This window comes from Grammomys surdaster, unplaced genomic scaffold, assembly GCF_004785775.1.
Source record: "Grammomys surdaster isolate TR1022 unplaced genomic scaffold, NIH_TR_1.0 1164, whole genome shotgun sequence".
Lineage (NCBI taxonomy): Eukaryota > Metazoa > Chordata > Mammalia > Rodentia > Muridae > Grammomys > Grammomys surdaster.
Genome location: NW_021605583.1, coordinates 6,325,210 through 6,342,098, shown reverse-complemented (window position 1 = coordinate 6,342,098; position 16,889 = coordinate 6,325,210). Strand labels below are relative to the sequence as shown.

Below are 16,889 nucleotides of genomic sequence, written 5' to 3'. Positions count from 1 at the left end.
CGCTAGTTTTTTAGAGATAGGGGACAGTAGTTAACCTGGACCCAGTCACAGCCTGCTTTGGCAATAAGTCTTTATTTGACCAGCGAGATACAGGTCTCCAAACCAGTATAGGCTGGAGGCTGCAGGGCATACACACATAAGGCTCTTCAGAGTCTGTCTTTTCATAGACATGCACATTCTCTCTCACCCTCCAAGTGTGGGCTGGGTCCTGGGAGAGTGCGTACATCCCCCCACCCCACCCCACCCCACTCCACCCCACGGCCTTTTCTCAATGACTCTTGACCCCTGCCTGCCCTATCCTCCATTTCTTTAAGGGGTCAGTAAGTTAGCCAGCGAAGACACGTGACTTGAGCTTTTTAGTTCCCACCTGTCACTGGGAGACAGGAGGTAGGCTTAGGTTGCTGGTTCTGCTTCGACTACCGACCACCGAGGCTTCTACTGCAGCAGCAGAGGATGCTAATAATCAAACACCAGCCCTCTACCCTCGCCTAAACCTCTCTGCAGCCTGGGAAACTAACAACCCCTGAAGGGCATGTCCACACCCACCCTGAGACTATGAGGTTCATGGGGTTGGGGATCTAATCTTTTCCAACTCCCCTTCATCCCTATCCCACCTATGGCCATTCCTCAGGACCAATCTTCCCATTTTCCAGATGAACCCTCTATTCTTCAAGTTAATCTCCAGTACCTCATGACAGACAATACCCCAGTGATTCCTGTATGTGGGGGTGCACACGCGCGTGCACAAGCATGAGCACGGCTGTGCATATGTTAGGGTCTCATTAACTCAGGCTCTTGCTGAGGCTGGCTTTGACTGCTCAGTCCTCCTGCTACCATTTCTTGGGTGCAGTAATTATAGACATATGTCACCAGGCCTGTCTAACCTAAGTATTTACTGAACAAGTACTATACACTGGACATTCTTCTCAGATAATCTTACCTATGAGGCAGAGTTTTTGCTTTATTTTGTTAAGACTATGTAGCTTTGGCTGGCCTGGAATTTGCTAAGTAGACCAGGCTGGCCTCACACTTCCAGAGATCTGCCTATGATGCAGGGTTTTTACACCTTCTTTTGGAGAAAAGAAACTGAGAAATAGTAAGATTAAACACTATGCCAAAGTGTCAGGCATAGCAAATCCAAAGGACAGGTTTGAAATCCAAAGTCCTTGGTTTTACTTATTCTGCTAACTGGTCATTCCAGAATCTTATTCACAAGTGGACTTCAGAGCCCCACATAGCCCAAGTTTAATGAATAAATAATATCTACCATATCTAAATTTTTAAAATTTATTTGTTATGTAAGTATATGCATGTTCCTTTGCCAGGATGCTCATGTGGAGGTCAGAGGACAATTTTATTCATTTATTTTTGTTTTTTTTTTTCGAGACAGGGTTTCTCTTTATAGCCCTGGTTGTCCTGGAACTCACTCTGTAGACCAGGCTGGCCTCAAACTCAGAAATCCACCTGCCTCTGCCTCCCAAGTGCTGGGATTAAAGGCATGCACCACCACTGCCCAGCCAGAGGACAATTTTTAGGAATCCCTTTTTTTCCACTGTGCGTTTCAAGGATCAGATCAGACCCTCAGGCTACCAAGCTTACCAAGCCTGCAGTTCACCAGCCCAGTATTCCAATGTGTACTGATCTTACCAGACGTCTTAGCCATTTTTCCATTGCTGTGAAGAGACACCATGACCAAGGCAACTCTTATAAAAGAAAGCATTTAATTGGGGACTTCCTTACAGTTTCAGAGGTTCAGTCCATTCTCATCATGGCAGAGAGCTCGGGGCTCAGGAGGGGGGAAGGAAGAAGGGGGGTGTGGTGCTGGAGAAATTCTGAGAGATACCTCCGAGCCCACCCCTAGTGACATACTTCTTCCAACAAGGCCACACCTCCTAATCCTTCTTAAACAGCGCCACTTCCTGGTGACTAAGCATTCAAATATATGAGCCTACGGGAGGGTCATTCTTACTGACACTCCCACACTAGAGGATAGCATATATTATCTTCCCACATATTTATCACTTCTTTTTGTTGGGAATATCCAACCTACTAGCTATTTTGAAGTATCCAATTACTGGCACCTACATACAGTAACCCACACAGTAGTAACACGTCAGAAATTGTTCTCCCAGGGCTGAGGGTACAATTCAGTGGCTCAACCCCCAGCACTGCATACGAAAGCTTGTACTATTGCACACTGTGCCTGTTGACCATCCCTCTCCACCCGCACCGCCCCAACCCCACTGACTCTTCTCTTAAGCAGATTCCCCATCTCTAAGCCTCAGCAGGACCATGAAGATGGTAAACACGAAGCATAACTGGCCAGGCATGGAGGCACATGTCACAGTCCTGGCACTGCATGAGGATCCTGAGTTCAAGGCTAGCCTTTTGATTAACACTAGACCACACAGCACCGGGGAGGGGGGCATGATGTCCATGATTCAGGATCATTTTCTTTCTCCAGAACAATACCTCACCCACTTCTTGGCAAAAGAGAAGCCACATTTATTGCACACCTCAATAGACCTTGTAACTTACCACCAGTGGTTGTTAGACTTTAGTGTTCACCTAAATCCTCTGGAAGGCTAAAGACTCAGTGCTGGGTTCCACTCCCAAGGTTTCTGACTTAGTATATAGAGTGGGTCTTTGCTTAGTATAGACCTCATCTTCCTTAGAACAAAGCTAGCATGTGACAGACTTTTTTTAGTGTCCAAATGGATCTCCCCCACTTCCCCAAATATGGAGCTGCCTATTCCCTAAGATTTATCCTTTTTCCCCCCCCAGAGAATCCTCCCATCCCTACTCAGCCCTCCCCACTACCCCCGTCTAGGCAGTTTCTTACCAGGGCAGATTTCCTATGGCCAGACATGCACAGTTGCTACTTCTCATCTCAGCTTAGAGCTGGGCCTTAATCTAAGCAACAGGCTGCTCTGGACAAGGATTTGTGTGAGCAGTTGGTAAGCTCTATGGGAAGGAGCGTGGTGGGGTCCTGTGGGATCCATAGACTAGAGACGTGGGAATGACCTGGTTCTGTTTCCAGCACCCTGATCTTTCTTCCCCACTGAATGGCTCAATTCAAGACTTTTAAATCTGTCAAGGAGAGGATTCTCTGCTGGACACTTGGGGAGGTACTGTTCAGAACAGAAAGTGGGTGACCAAAAGGAGAGAGCTTCCTCCCTTCTACAGTGCAGCAGCAAAGTTCATCCTCTCTTCCTTGGCTCCCAAACACAGGCAAACTCTGGCATGATGATCTTCAGAGTTTTGCTTTTAAATAGAGTATCTTGTCCCTGTCCTGACAGTCCCTGGCCACCATAGCAGAGCAGTTCCCCTCTCTCACTCTCCCTGCAGGATGATTTCTCACCATAGGCCCAGAAACAACTGCAGGCCTGGCCTGAAACCACTAAAAACTGAGCTGAAATAAACTCTTTCTGCCTTGTATATCTCATAGGTTCCTCTATTTGTTGTTGTTATAGCAACAGAGACTGACATACAACATAAAAGAATGCTAGTTTTTGAGACAGGCCATCTCTGTGTAGCCCAGGCAGAGCTCTACTGGGATTAAAGGCACCACCACACCCAGGTCCAACATAAAGTAATTTAATCAAGCATTTAAACAAGTGTTCTATCATTGAGACAAGTGTTCTATCATTGAGCTCCATTCATGGCCCCGGAAGCAGCATTTTTCCCTCTTCTGTTATGTGGTATTATTTCCTTTGATAGGAAGGGAGGGGTTCTCTTAAACTGCAGAATGTCAAGTTCTGTACAAAAGCCTTTCTGTCTTTTAGGATTTTTATTTATGTGTATGTGTGTTTTGCCTGCATGTATATCTGTGTACCACATGCATGTTTCATGCTCACAGAGGCCAGTAGAGGGCATCAGATCTCCTGAATCCTCTGGAAGAACAGCAAGTGCTCTTAACCACTGAGCTACCTCTGCAGTCCATATATATGTTACTGTGTATTAGTTTCATTTCTGTTGCTGTGACAAATATCCTTCGAACAGCACTTTAAGGGACAAAGGTTCTATTAGGCTCATAATTCCAAGTTATAGACTACAGAGCAGTAAAGTGTCAGGAACTTGACACACATCCAGTCAAGAGCAGAGGACCAATACACACATTCCTACTAGTGTTCAGCTGTCTCTACACTACAGCTCTGCCTGCCCAGGAAATGGTGCCACCCACAGCGGGTGGGTCTTCTTACCTCAACACAATCAAGATAATCCCACACAGACATGCCCACAATGGGTCAGCCCGGTCTAGGACAGTCTCTCAATGAGACTCTCTTCCCAGGGGATTCTAGATTAGGTCAAGTTGACAATTAACTATCACAACTGGAAACTAAACTTATAGCTTTTCGAGGTAAATATGATAAGGCTGGTCTTAACCAAAGTCTGTTTCTTTACCTCCCTTCCCTCAGTAGAACTTGAAGTCTCACAATACCCTTTGGCTCATCTCTTTTGCATCCAGAGGACCTGAGTTCAGTTCCCAGCATGGTCTGGGGATGATTTTTTTCACCTCTTCCTGCTACAATACACAAAGGACCATGCTCCTCATTTACTCCAGGCCTGAGCAGTGTATTCATTCATGTAATAGTCAAGTGCTCTTCTGAGGTTGTGGACTTGTCCCACAGAAGCAGCACACTGGCTCCTAACTCCTGAGTTCCCTGGTATTCCCATCGCACCAAACCCTTCAAACACCATGGAAGTTAGGGTTCAATATTTTCAATTCCAGCTACTTATGCTCATGAGAAAATGAGGCACTGGAATCCTAGGGCTGCCTTCATTTTGTTATTGGTTAGGAGGAAGTCTCTTCCTGGATCGTCTTTCCGAACTTCTACACGTTACTATGTCTAATTCAACCGTCCCCACCGTCATTTTCCACGCTAAACAGGATCTTCCTGAGCTCCACCCCAAGCCTCACTTCTGACTCTGGCTCTCTGTCACTGCTTGTCCTGCCTGCAAGGCCCTCCAGCAAAGTCCCAAGTTCTTATCTTTGTGTTTTTAGTAATCTAAGTTATAGCAAGACTCAATAGAAATTGATAATAAAATCTTTTTTTTTCTTTACTAATTCTACCTGTATTAGGCAGCTTTTAAAGGCCATCTATTTGTTTGAGACAGGCTCTCTCTGCACAGCCCTGGATGTCCTGGAACATAGACCAGGCTAGTCTCCAACTCATGTGCTGGACTCTCCTGAATGCTGGCATTAAGGTGTGCACCACCACCCCTCTGTAACAGGCAGTTTTTGCAATAAGAAATCAGGAGCTGAGTATGGCGGTACATACTTGTAATCCCAGCACCTAGGAAGCAGGGGCAGGAAGATAACCAAAAAATCTGAAGCCCTGCCTCTCAAAGTAAAACTTAAAAGAAAAAAAAATCAGTCTGTATTACCCCCCACTCTTACCCCAAGACAGGATCTCTGTGTAGCCCTGGCTGTCCTGGAACTCTATGAACCAGGCTATCCTTGAATTCACAGAGATCCACTTGGCTGTTTTTAAGTGATGGGATTAAAGGCGTGCACCACCACTGTCCAGCTCCTTTCTTTATCTTTTTAGCAAAGAGCTGGGAATGAATGCCAGGGCCTTGTTTACAAAGGACAAGACAGAAGGCCCAAGTCAGAGGCGCCCAGGGAGATCCTGCTAAGCATAGGTGGTTGCGGTGGTGGAATTAGACATAGTTACCTGGACAGCTTAGGAAGGCTTCATCCTTGTAGAGTAGCTAAGGCCCCTGAGAGTATTCCCTTTATACGACTGACAGAGACAACAAACAGGCAATATGCTCAAGAACGGATGAACAGGGGTTATGGGGATGGCTCGGTCAGTAGGTACCAGTGGGGATGGTCAGGGTCAGTAGTGCTTTGCTCTACAAGCACAAGGATCTGAGTCCAGATACCCAACATTTACATAAAAGCTATACACAAGATGGTGTCAGTAACCTAGTGCTGGGCAGCAGCAGAGAAAGGCATGGAGCTCACTGGCCAACCAGTCGAGCCAACAGGTGAGTTTACATATACCATGTACCTGCAGACCTGTGTCCACTCACACATATACTACACTTTTTTTTTTTTTTTTTTTAAGTTTCTTGAGACAGGATTTCTCCGTATAGCCCTGGCTATTCTGGAACTCACTCTGTAGACCAGACTGGCCTTAACCTCAGCAATCCCATGCCTGCCTCTGCCTCCTAATGTTAAAACTAAAGCTAAGTGCCACTACACCTAATGTTTTTCAACTGTGAAAAAAAAAGAATGGTTCTTCTTTTAAGGAATTTCAACTTCAAGACCACAACAGAAGAGGGTGGAGAGATGGCTAAGCAGTTTAGAGCACTTGTTGCCCTCGCAAAGATCCACATTCAGCTTCCGGCACCCACCTGTCCGTAGCTTCAGTTCCAGAGGATTGATCACCCTCTTTTTACCTGCACAGACACTGCTTGAGTGTGGTATACTTACATACATGAAGGCAAAACACTCAGAGACACATACACACAAAAATGAACATATATGATAAGCTTATCAAAATAGATCCACTCTGTAGGAAACTGTACAGACACATAATTTTCTAGCTTGACTCCTGGCCCTTGAGTACTTGGCATTCTCTGGAGTGACTTCCTGACCCACCTCCACTCCAGATTCTTTTGCAGTCCCACACCCCAACCTACCCTAGAGGCACAGGATTCTAATTAGAACTGAGGGTGCAGTCCGGGTGCCATTTGTATCCATCCTGTAACACTGCTAGCATTCACTCAGGGCCAGTACACGGAGCTTCCTTCCACAGAGGTGGAAGGTGCTCTGGAGGAAGTGGACCTCCTCCACTAAATGGGTACAGGACAGTTAAAGAACCCATCCTCATCACTAAAGGGAGAAGCCTAATTATTCAGCTCTACTTCTAGGCAGCTGTATCTGTTACTTAGTTAACTGCCATCAAACATGGGGAATAAGTAACAGTCCAAGTGTTTCTTTTATTCCCAATAAGACAACTGTCACACGTACACAATATCTTTAATCCTGTCCCTGAAGATAACAAGTGTCTCTGGAATGTAAAAGGAAACCTTGAGATAAATGGCACCTGGTTCTCAATGCTTAACTTACAGTGAGGAAACAGCCCTCGTAAGGAACAGTCGTCCCTGGATGGATGGGATTGATGGACCCCTGGAGACTGGAATGGACGCAGACTAAGTATTTACTGTCTAGCATGCCAAGGGAGTACGCTGAAACCTGTTAACAGCTTCTCCAACGAGAACATAAATGTAGGGTTTCCTCAATGAATCCAAGTCCCCAGAGTCTATGGCATGATGCCTCCTGAGTCAGAGGAAGCACACTGTCCTCAGCACCACTTCTAAAGCCATCCCATGATGCCTCCTGAGTCAGAGGAAGCACACTGTTCTCGGCACCACTTCTAAAGCCATCCAGGAACAAAGACTGCATACGGGACACTGCTTCCTGCCTGGCGCAAACTCCAAGACCTGGAGTAGGACCGGCCAGGCTCTGCAGCCTCAGCCCATCTGGACCTCTGGCTCCTCAGGTACTCCTTGAAGCTTTTCCATCTCTCTTGAGGGAGTTTCGGAGACTGGTGGGGGCTTTCCTGGGGCTTCAGACAGTACATAGTAGACAATGTCTTGCTGGCCTTGGGTGTCTGTCTGACTGACCATATGAATGGCAGAACTGGGGTTGTCCTGAGAAGCTGAGAGGGCTGCTCCCTCAACAACCCTACCTTCCTCTTCGGTCTCTTCCTCGGGTCCTTGCTCCCCTAGCACCGTTTCTAGAACAATGCCCTGTAGGCTGCTGTCACTCAGAGCCAGGCCTGGGTCTGACCCTTCTTGTAGCTGCTGCAGCAACTGCTGGGTCAGCTCCACACTTTCGTAGCGAACTAGCTGGAGTCGCATGTAGCCGTCCTCGTGCTCCTTGTACCTGGAGGAGAAGGTAGCAGACAGCAGAGGATGGACAAACTGCCTGCAGACAGAGGGCAAACATATAAATACGCTACCTGGAAGAAGTCTTAGGAGTCTATGTGATAGAACTGAAGAGTAAGAAAAGGGTTTTAATGGACTCTGTAGAATAAAGTTCAGAGGAGAGGGCTGAAAATGGAAAAACTAATGCTGAAGGCCCACCCAGTCCCGAGTCCGATGAGCTCTGTAACAAGCCAGTGTCAGCCGTGTATGAGAAGGCCGTGGTGGAGCTGAGGGCAGGAGCCTCACTGGGCCTGTAACTCTGCCTCCAGCTCAGGAACTATAGCACTACCTGCTGAGTCTGAAGCTCAGCTTCGCATTGGACGCTCAGCCCCGCATTGTGGTGCACGCCTTTCATCTCAGAGGCAGAGAGACTGAGGGATCTCTATAAAGTCAAGGCCAGACGTCTAAAATGCTTGCCACGTATGCCTGATGATCTGAGGTCACTATCTGAACCACATAAAGGTAATCAAGTCACGCCCTGACCTCTGGAGGAACACAAACAGGAACAAACCAGGGGGAGTGTAGACATCTGTGGGGAAAGACTGACTTACCGAAAACGAGGGTGTCCCGAGGGCCACTTGAACTGGTGCTTCTTGCGAAGGTGCACGGTGAGGTTGTTGCCACGTGTGAAGCACTTGTCACAGACGTGACACTTGTACCTTGGCTCCGAGTCTCCCTGACAAGAAGGGAGGAGGAAATGAGGTCAGCTCGTCACTCCCACTCCGGCCAGCCCTCCCCCAGCAGCCACTCACTTCATGTACTCTGCGGTGATGGGACTTGACAGAGCTGAGCGAGCGCGCACTGAAAGTGCAGTTCTCAAACTCACACCTGTAGGCGGACTCCTTGCTGTGGGTGTCCAGGTGCTTCCGGAGATCAATCAGATTCTTACAGCTGCAAAGAGAAATCAGGAGGGGTGGGGGGCATAGGGAACCCTGAAACTCGGGCCTTGTATCTGTACCCAGGGTCCCCTTACCTGTAGTCACAGCAGTCACATTTAAAGGGCCGGTCTTCACTGTGTCGGAAGCGCATGTGATTCCGGAGGGAAGAAGGCAGTGGGCAGGTCATGTCGCACAAAGGGCATTTATAGTGATTCACTGAGGAGCAGAGAAGAGGCCATGAGCTACGGACTCAAAGGGACCTTGAGAGGAAAGCAGGAAGGCTTGGGTGCAGGCCACTCACCATGGTTCCGCATGTGGTCACGCAAGAGCCTCTCTGTGGCAAATCTCTTGGAACAGTGGGAGCACTGGAAACGCTGCTCTGGGGTGGAGTGGGCAGAACAAAGGGACTGAAGAGAACAGTGAAGGGCAGAGGAGAGGGGAGCCGTCCCAAACACAAGGGAGCCACCCAAGGAGCAAAGGGAAGCTACCGATGGGATCTGGAGTCCAGACCTGAGTTACAACCCCAGCTTTACCACTTACTAGCTGTATGATCTCAGGTAAGTGATTTAAGCTCTCTGAGCCTCAGTTTCCTCATCTGTAAAAAGGGGAATAAGAAGCCTACCTCATGGGGCTGTTGTGAGGATTCCTGAGGTAACTGATGCTGAAAACAGTGAACGCTAGGAGGTGCCTGATCCCCAAAGGGGAAGAGAGCCAGGGTACAGATTTCAGCAGAGCCACCTCCCCTGGGAAAATGCCCTCGCCCTCACTTCAAGTAGGACAGCCCACACCCTCCCTCTCCTCTCCAACTTCTTACGATCCAATGAGGTCTGGCGACGGATGTGATCTAAGAACTTGGTATTGTTGGCAAACATGCCCCCACAGGTGGGACAGGCGACCACCTTCTCCTGGGTGTGGCTGCGGAGGTGTTCTCGGAGCTTACAGCGGTCCTTGAATGTACAGGTACAGCCTGGGAAGGAAGATCTGATCATGTTCCATCCTTAAATACCCTTCCCCAGCTTGGCTCTGGAACCCCCAAGTTTCTCCAGCCAGTAGCCTGCTTAGTCTTGCAGGAATTGGTCCCATCCCTGGATCCTCTAGACTGTTACACCTCCAGAGGTTCAAGCAGAGACCAGAGCAGAGGGGTGGCCCTACCTTTCCAGCCACACAGCACCACATGGTTGTCCTTGCTGACAGCTTGGTATTCACAGCACAGGCTGTGCGCATCCACGTGCCGATAGAACCACTCAGGATTGTCGAAGACACTCTGTGCCAGGGCAACTTGGGGTGAGGACTGAGAGTGGTTACAGGGACTCTCACCCATGTCCAAAGGGGAGCTTCTTGCTCTCCCCCAAATTAACTTGTGGGAACAGCAAAGTTTTCAAACAAAGGAGTTACACAAGAATAGATGGGATATGCTATAGCAGGAGTCTCAGAAATCTAAGGCACCCCAGAAAGAGTTAAGTATCTTGAGTCAAGGTCCCCAGCTTCCTTCCACCCCAGTCTGGCTATGTCTGCACTGTCTGCTGACCTCGCAATGCTCCCATAGGCACAGGAAATGGTCAGGGATGTCGGGGATGACGTTCCGGCTCTGGAAGTCCAGGATGCAGGGGCTGAGGTCAGCCTGGCTCTGTAAAGCTTGCAGTCCCCACTGTTTCAGCTTGGTGTGGTAGCAGTGGAAGTAGACATGGCGGATGAGGTCGGCAGAACTGTCCAGAGAGCAAAAGCCACACTCCTGCCACAAGCAGGAGAACTCTTCCTCTGCAGAAAGGAATACAAGGAATAGTCTGACACTTTCCCAGCTCAGTTAACTTTCCATTTCAGACATTAAGGAGGACTCTGACCAGGGATGAACCAGGTGTTCATCCACCATGACACGGTACTTAATGACTGTCAGCTGAGTCGGGGATTGTGGCCATCCTGAGGAGGCAGGAGTCCCAGTCCTTGTCTTCACAGGGCCTTCAGTCAGAAAGGGCTAACTCACCACACATACACAACTGCAGCTGGTGGCAAGGGGAATGGGGTAAGGTATGTATGTGTAAGGTATGTGGTAAGGTATGTGGTACTAGAATGTGTAAGGTATGTGGTACCAGACAAACATCACCCAGAGCTGGAGGTGCTGGCTCTTATCTAAAAGACCAGGATAGAGGCAGGCTGGCAAAGCGCCATGATTCCCAGGCCAACCTGGACTACAGAGGAAGACCCTGCTACAAACAACAGAAGTAACTTGATGCTGACTGAAGTTGAAGAGTTCCTCTTTTAAGAGTCAATGTAAGCCGGGCGGTGGTGGCACACGCCTTTAATCCCAGCACTTGGGAGGCAGAGACAGGCAGATTTCTGAGTTCGAGGCCAGCCTGGTCTACAGAGAGAGTTCCAGGACAGCCAGGACTACACAGAGAAACCCTGTCTCAAAAAACCAAACAAACAAACAAAAAGAAGAGTCAATGTAAAAGAGGGAGTAGTGTAAGCTGAGCTTACCAGCATGTCTGAGGCCTGAGCCAGGGACCTAGGGAGAATGAGTTAGGGTATCCTTGGCAAACACACCTCTCCTCCATTTCTCATGGTCCATGAGGAAGACAGGGACTCTCCAGTTCTCTTTTCCTTCTAAGCTGCTTACGTCAAGACAGGCCCATTATCCATTCCAACCTATTTCCTGTCTCTTCTGCACCTCTAAGTACCACACTGTCAACATTTCACAGGAATCTGCTTATTTTAAAAAGCTGAATCTTTAGAAAATAAAACCATTCTTTAATTTCATTTTTGTGTATTATTTGACTTTGTAAACAGGTGCCATATGTAACTATAATCCCAGCATCCTCAGCAGATCAGGACTTGAAGATCAACCTTAGCTACATAGTAACTTTGAGGTCAGTCAGGGCTACAGGAGACTCTTTCAAAGAAAGAGAAGAAGAGTAACAGAAGAGGAGCATGTCTGAGTATCCTGAATAAAACTCTTCAACTATCTTCTTAGCTATGGTGAGTAGTTATGATATAAACGTGCTCCAAACACTGTGTGGTGGCTCGTGCTAGTGATTCCAGCATTTGGAGGCTACAGCAGGAGGACTTCAGGGGGGATGAGGCTAGCCTGAATTAATGAGATTTGTCTCAGAAGTACACAGGGACAGGAGATGGCTCATCTGTTAAGACTACTTGCTGCTCTTGCAGAGGTCCTGAGTTTGGCCTCCACATGATGGCTCATAACCATTCGTAATTCAAGGGGATCCAGTATCCTTCCCTGGCCTCTGCAGGCCCCAGGCACTCATGGTGCACATATATACATGAAGGTAAGATAAATAAAACAAAATAAATAAATCTAAACAAAAAATATAAGTAAGTTAATAAAAAGGGAAAAGGGAGGCTGGGCACAGTGACAGGAGCCTTTCGTCCCAGTACTTGGGACGCACAGGCAAGGTACACCTTTAATTCACTCAGATTTCTATGAATTCAAGGCAAGCATGCTCTACAAAGTGAATTCTAGGCCACCCAAGAATTCAAAAGTGAGTCCTGTCTCAAAAAATAAAAACAAGGGTGAGTGAGTGGGCGGGAGGGAAGGAGGGAGGATGGAGACTCAGCAGGGAATGGTACTTATTTATTCCCAAGCTTAATACTCTTGAGTTTTGACCGCCAGAACCCACACAGTGGGAGGAAAGGATAGACTCCCACAGTTGTTGTCTGACCCCAAACATACACCACGGTGAGCTCACACACCACACACACAAATATATAAATGTGTGTTCCCACTCCCAGAAAGAATGTTTAAGGGAAGAGGTCCAGCAAGATGTTTAGCAGGTAAAGGAGCTTGTATCAAGCCCAATGGAGCCTATTCCCAGAAGTGACCTGTGATCTCCACACTTGACCCATGGCACGCATGCGCGGACACATATAGACACACAAAATCACAAACGCCTGCTGCTGGAGTCATCCTTTACACCCCTGTTGACTGAATTCTCTAGAGATGACTTTATAATACTTTTATGAATGAAGAAAGTATAATTAAGAAAATATGCCTCAGAAGGCTGGAGAGACAGCTCAGTGGTTACGACGGCTACCCTTCCAGAGGTCCTGGGATCCATTCCCAGCACCCATAGCAACTCACTGCTTTCTCTAACTCTAGCTCCTGGAGATCCAACATCCTCATACAGACATAACGCAGGCAAAATACCAATGCACATGAAATAAAAAATAAAGTAACTAAAAAAAAAAAAAAAAAAAAAAAAGAAAAGCTAGGTGTGGTGTACGTGTCTTTAATCCCAGTATTCAAGAGGCAGAGGCAAGTGGACCTCAGAGGCAAGAGTTTGAGGCTAGCTTGGTCTACAAAATGAGCTCCAGGACAACCAGGGCTACACAGAGAAACCCTGTCTTGAAAAAGAAAACCAGGGGCTGGGGGCCGGGGGGAGGATAAGAAACTACTGTTTCCTCAACTGTCCTTTCTCTAGGAGTCGGATTCACACCACCCTCGAGCTCCTTCCTGCCCCTTACCAAGTGGGTCCTCCTCCTCTTCTTCCTCCTTAGAGCCATGAATGTGCTGCTGCAGGTGCTGAGTGACATGGTCGAAGAATTCCTCCATGGCCGAGCACACAAAGGAGCAGGACCCCCACTCACACTGGAGCCCCAGGTTTTCCTTCCGGGGAACTTTTCCAGGAGGTGACATGGCCTTTACCTTAGAGGAAGAGGAAGAAATCCAGATCTTAAGACTGTATTCCAGTGCTGCTGGAGGCAGACGCAGGCGAGCAGCCCACTGAGCCCAGCAGGTATTTTTCAGGATCTCATGGTTTTGTTTTGTTTTTTTTTTTTCCAGTAGGGATGGACCAGCAGTTTCTCAAGCTCTAGAGGCTGCCTGGCTTCCTGGGAAGAGAGAATAATACTGAACATGGGCCAAGTGCTAAGCTAAGGACTTTAACAGACATTTTCTCATATAGCTTCAGAGCATATTCCCATGGGAGACAGAACAATGCTCAGTTTCAAAGAAAGACACCAAAGCTGAAACCCAGATTCTGCTGCCCACCACCTGCCACATGTGAGGTCTGGGCCAAAATGGGGATAACAAACTTTCTGTCTGGAGTATCACACTCACTGAGTATCAGAACACAATACTATCTTGTTGAACGGAGCTGGAGAAATGGCTCTGGTTAAGAGACCAGACTACTCTTCTAGGGAACAACTATATGGCTCCTCACAACCATCCATAACTCCAGTTCCAGGGGATACAACACCCTCTTCTTCCTGAGGGCACTGCAGGCATGTGATGCAGACATCCATACAGATAAAACACCCATACACATTAAAGTTAAAATAAATCTCAAGGGGCTGGAGAGACGGCTCAGTGATTAGTAGCACTGGCTGTTCTTCCAGAAGATCTCGGTTCAATTCCCACATGATGACTTACAAATGTCTGTAATTCTAATTCCAAGAGATCTAATACTCTCACACAGACATATGTTCATGAAAACACCATTGCATAGGAAAGAAAAAATGATCAAGCTTTTTTAAAAGTCATCACAAAAATACTATTTTGTTCTTGTTTTGATTGTTTTTGGTATTGAGGTTGGAACCTAGGACTTTATACTACATGGTATTTGGGACAGGGTTTCCCTAAGTGGCCCATGTGGGCCTTAAACTCACTCTATAGTCTAGTTTGCTACAATCCTCCTGCCTCAGACTCCCAAGTAACTGCTGAAATTACAAGTTTGTGCCACCACACACACTTAGCCATGGTAAGCACTGTGTGTATGTGTGTGTTATCTATTATGTGTGCCTGTTTGGGAGTCGGTGGGGAGGGCTCTGTGGTTTCTCAAGAATCAACTGCCTGAGGGCTTTGTTTGCTTGCTTTTGATAGAGTTTCTCCTTGCCCTGGAGCTCACCGTAGGCTAGACTGGCTGACCAGAGAGCTCCAAGGAGCCTCCAGTCTCTACTTCCCAACACTAGGATCACAAGCACTCACTGGCCTTTTTACGAGACAAGGTCTCCAGCTGTCTTGAATTGTGCAGACCAAGCTGCCCTTGACCCGCCTGTCTCTGCTTCCCAAATGCTAGGATTAAATGCCTGTGCCACAACTCCCTCCCAGCCATTGGACTTTTTGGTTTTTTTAATGTGGGCTCTGGAGATCAAACCGAGGGCCTCCTGATGTTTATGAAGCAAGCACTTTACTGCCCGAGCCACCTCTAGTCCCATATTAAGTGTTTTATTTGCATCATGTAATTGGTAACACTATGAGGCAGGCATCATTTAAATGTCATTTATACATAACCCGAAGCTGAGCCCAAAGTCCATATTCTTATTCCATATAGTCTACATAAGACTCAGGCCCATTCTACCCCTTACTGGATTATGTCGTTTAGCCTCTCGTCAGGCTTCCAGTGTCATAATTTGTCTTTGCTTTGCCCACCGAATGCTTGGTTCCACTACTCCTCTAATGTTAAAAGGTACACTCCATTTGACGGAAGGAAACCTGTTTCCACTCTATCTTCAATGTCTACACTTTACTAAATACCCTTAATATAATAAGTATTTATTTAAAAAGAAAGATAACAAAGTGAAAGGTCCATGTAAAATTTCTAGGAGGGATACTAAAAGGGACAATTCTGCAGAAGTGAGATGGCTCAGTAGGGGGGCAAAAAAGCTCTTGTCACACTAGCCTGACAATCCCAGTATGACCCCAGGAACTCACATAAACGGGGTAAGAATCCACGCCACAAAGCTGTACTCTCCCCTGCACCTGCACACCTTGGCCTGCGTGTGTCCCCATCCCCACCCTTCACTCACAGACGCTCACACCACTAATTTTTTTAAATAGAGTGGTGGCATAAAGGTGGCGGTGCCAGCCTTTGAGACAGGATCTCTTGAGACTTTCAGGCCAGCCAAACCTACACAAGGTTAAGATGGTCTCAAAAAAAAGAAAGGCACCACGTACATCACATTATGTGTAAGGGTGTATCTGTCTGAAGAGAAAATCGGATGGATGGAGAAGGAAAATAATTGTGATCTTAAGCCGGGCGGTGGTGGGGCACGCCTTTAATCCCAGCACTTGGGAGGCAGAGGCAGGTGGATTTCTGAGATCGAGAGTTCGAGGCTAGCCTGGTCTACAGAGTGAGTTCCAGGACAGCCAGGGCTACACAAAGAAACCCTGTCTCGAAAAAAACAAACAAACAAACAAACAAACAAAAATAATTGCGATCTTAAATTACTTAACCCATGTGGACCTAACGCACTACTGAGGCTCAGTAGGGGTTAGCTACAGTATCCTTGTTTCTGAGCGGTAATTAAGGGGTGGAGAAGCATACAACTCACAGGATCCCTACCTGACATTTCATCAGTAGTCAAAGTACAAAACCATCCCATCAACAAATAGTAAGAGAGTATACTGTATCGCTAGGCACCAATGAACTCCGAGCCATAATCCAGAAGAAAGGCCCAGGTCCTAAAACAAGGACTCACAGACCAGGATCTGACGGCTGAACACCCCCAACCAAAACAAAGCGCACGACGAAGGCGATCGGGACACAGAAAGGCCCGTGGGCAGGCTCGCCTGGGCGCTGAGGCCCGGGGCCAAGCTTCGGAGTATAGCTAGAACTCAGAGGAGGAAGTAGACCAGCCCGGAGATGCCCAGCCCGGAGGGCTTCCCGGAATCCGCGGCGTAGAGCATGGTGCCGACCGAGTCCAGCCGCAACGACCCCTACACCGATGGCGCGGAGGCGAAAGGCCGGCTCGGATGCCACCCCGAGCGGATCCAGGAAGCCCGGCCTTCCGCAGGCTCCAGAGAGCCGCCGTAGCAGCCAAGGTACCGGGACAGCGAGCTCTCACTCACCTGCCAGCGCCGCTGGGTCGCCCAGCGTCCCACCCACCTCACACCTTATACCCGGAGGCGTTTGAGCGACGACCAGCGACAGCCAATCGCTGCTCTCGAGTCAACCGCCAGCCAATGGCCGCTGCGTCTGTCAGACCCCGTGCGCACCAAAACACGGAAGAGGCGGGAACCGTACGGGAGAGAGCTCTGAATCCCGGGGGGTAGAGTGAGGAACGACCGGAAGTGGCTAAAGTTCGCGTCTCCTTCAAAAGTGGGTTGGGCCTGCTCCC

At 48.0% G+C, this 16,889-nt stretch overlaps 1 protein-coding gene across 3 annotated transcripts; it reads right to left on the bottom strand.

Annotated features, from left to right (window-relative positions):
* Positions 1-3,581: 3,581 nt before the first annotated feature.
* On the bottom strand, positions 3,582-16,644 carry Hinfp (histone H4 transcription factor). Of its 3 annotated transcripts, none has more exons than XM_028783761.1 (10): positions 16,621-16,644; positions 13,296-13,476; positions 10,348-10,577; positions 9,972-10,083; positions 9,634-9,786; positions 9,121-9,198; positions 8,915-9,035; positions 8,694-8,832; positions 8,493-8,617; positions 3,582-7,900 (listed from the first exon to the last, which is right to left on the bottom strand). In XM_028783761.1, the coding sequence occupies exons 2-10, from the start codon at positions 13,465-13,467 to the stop codon at positions 7,486-7,488; spliced, it is 1,545 nt and encodes a 514-aa protein (XP_028639594.1). In that variant the 5' UTR covers positions 13,468-13,476; positions 16,621-16,644; the 3' UTR covers positions 3,582-7,485. The 3 variants fall into 3 exon arrangements, with proteins under 3 accessions (XP_028639594.1, XP_028639596.1, XP_028639595.1); XM_028783763.1 differs by lacking the exon at positions 16,621-16,644 and adding an exon at positions 9,360-9,414 and having other exon boundaries at positions 13,296-13,477; XM_028783762.1 differs by lacking the exons at positions 13,296-13,476; positions 16,621-16,644 and adding an exon at positions 13,477-13,574.
* Positions 16,645-16,889: the final 245 nt, after the last annotated feature.

Bases quoted from the DNA above. Each gene is read 5' to 3' on its own strand.
- Hinfp (XM_028783761.1), bottom strand. From the start codon at position 13,467: ATGTCACCTCCTGGAAAAGTTCCCCGGAAGGAAAACCTGGGGCTCCAG. The intron at 10,084-10,347 runs GTCAGCAGACAG...GCCCTGGCACAG, and splicing joins GCCTATGGGAGCATTGCGAG to AGTGTCTTCGACAATCCTGA. The intron at 9,787-9,971 runs GTAGGGCCACCC...CTTCCTTCCCAG, and splicing joins GGTGCTGTGTGGCTGGAAAG to GCTGTACCTGTACATTCAAG.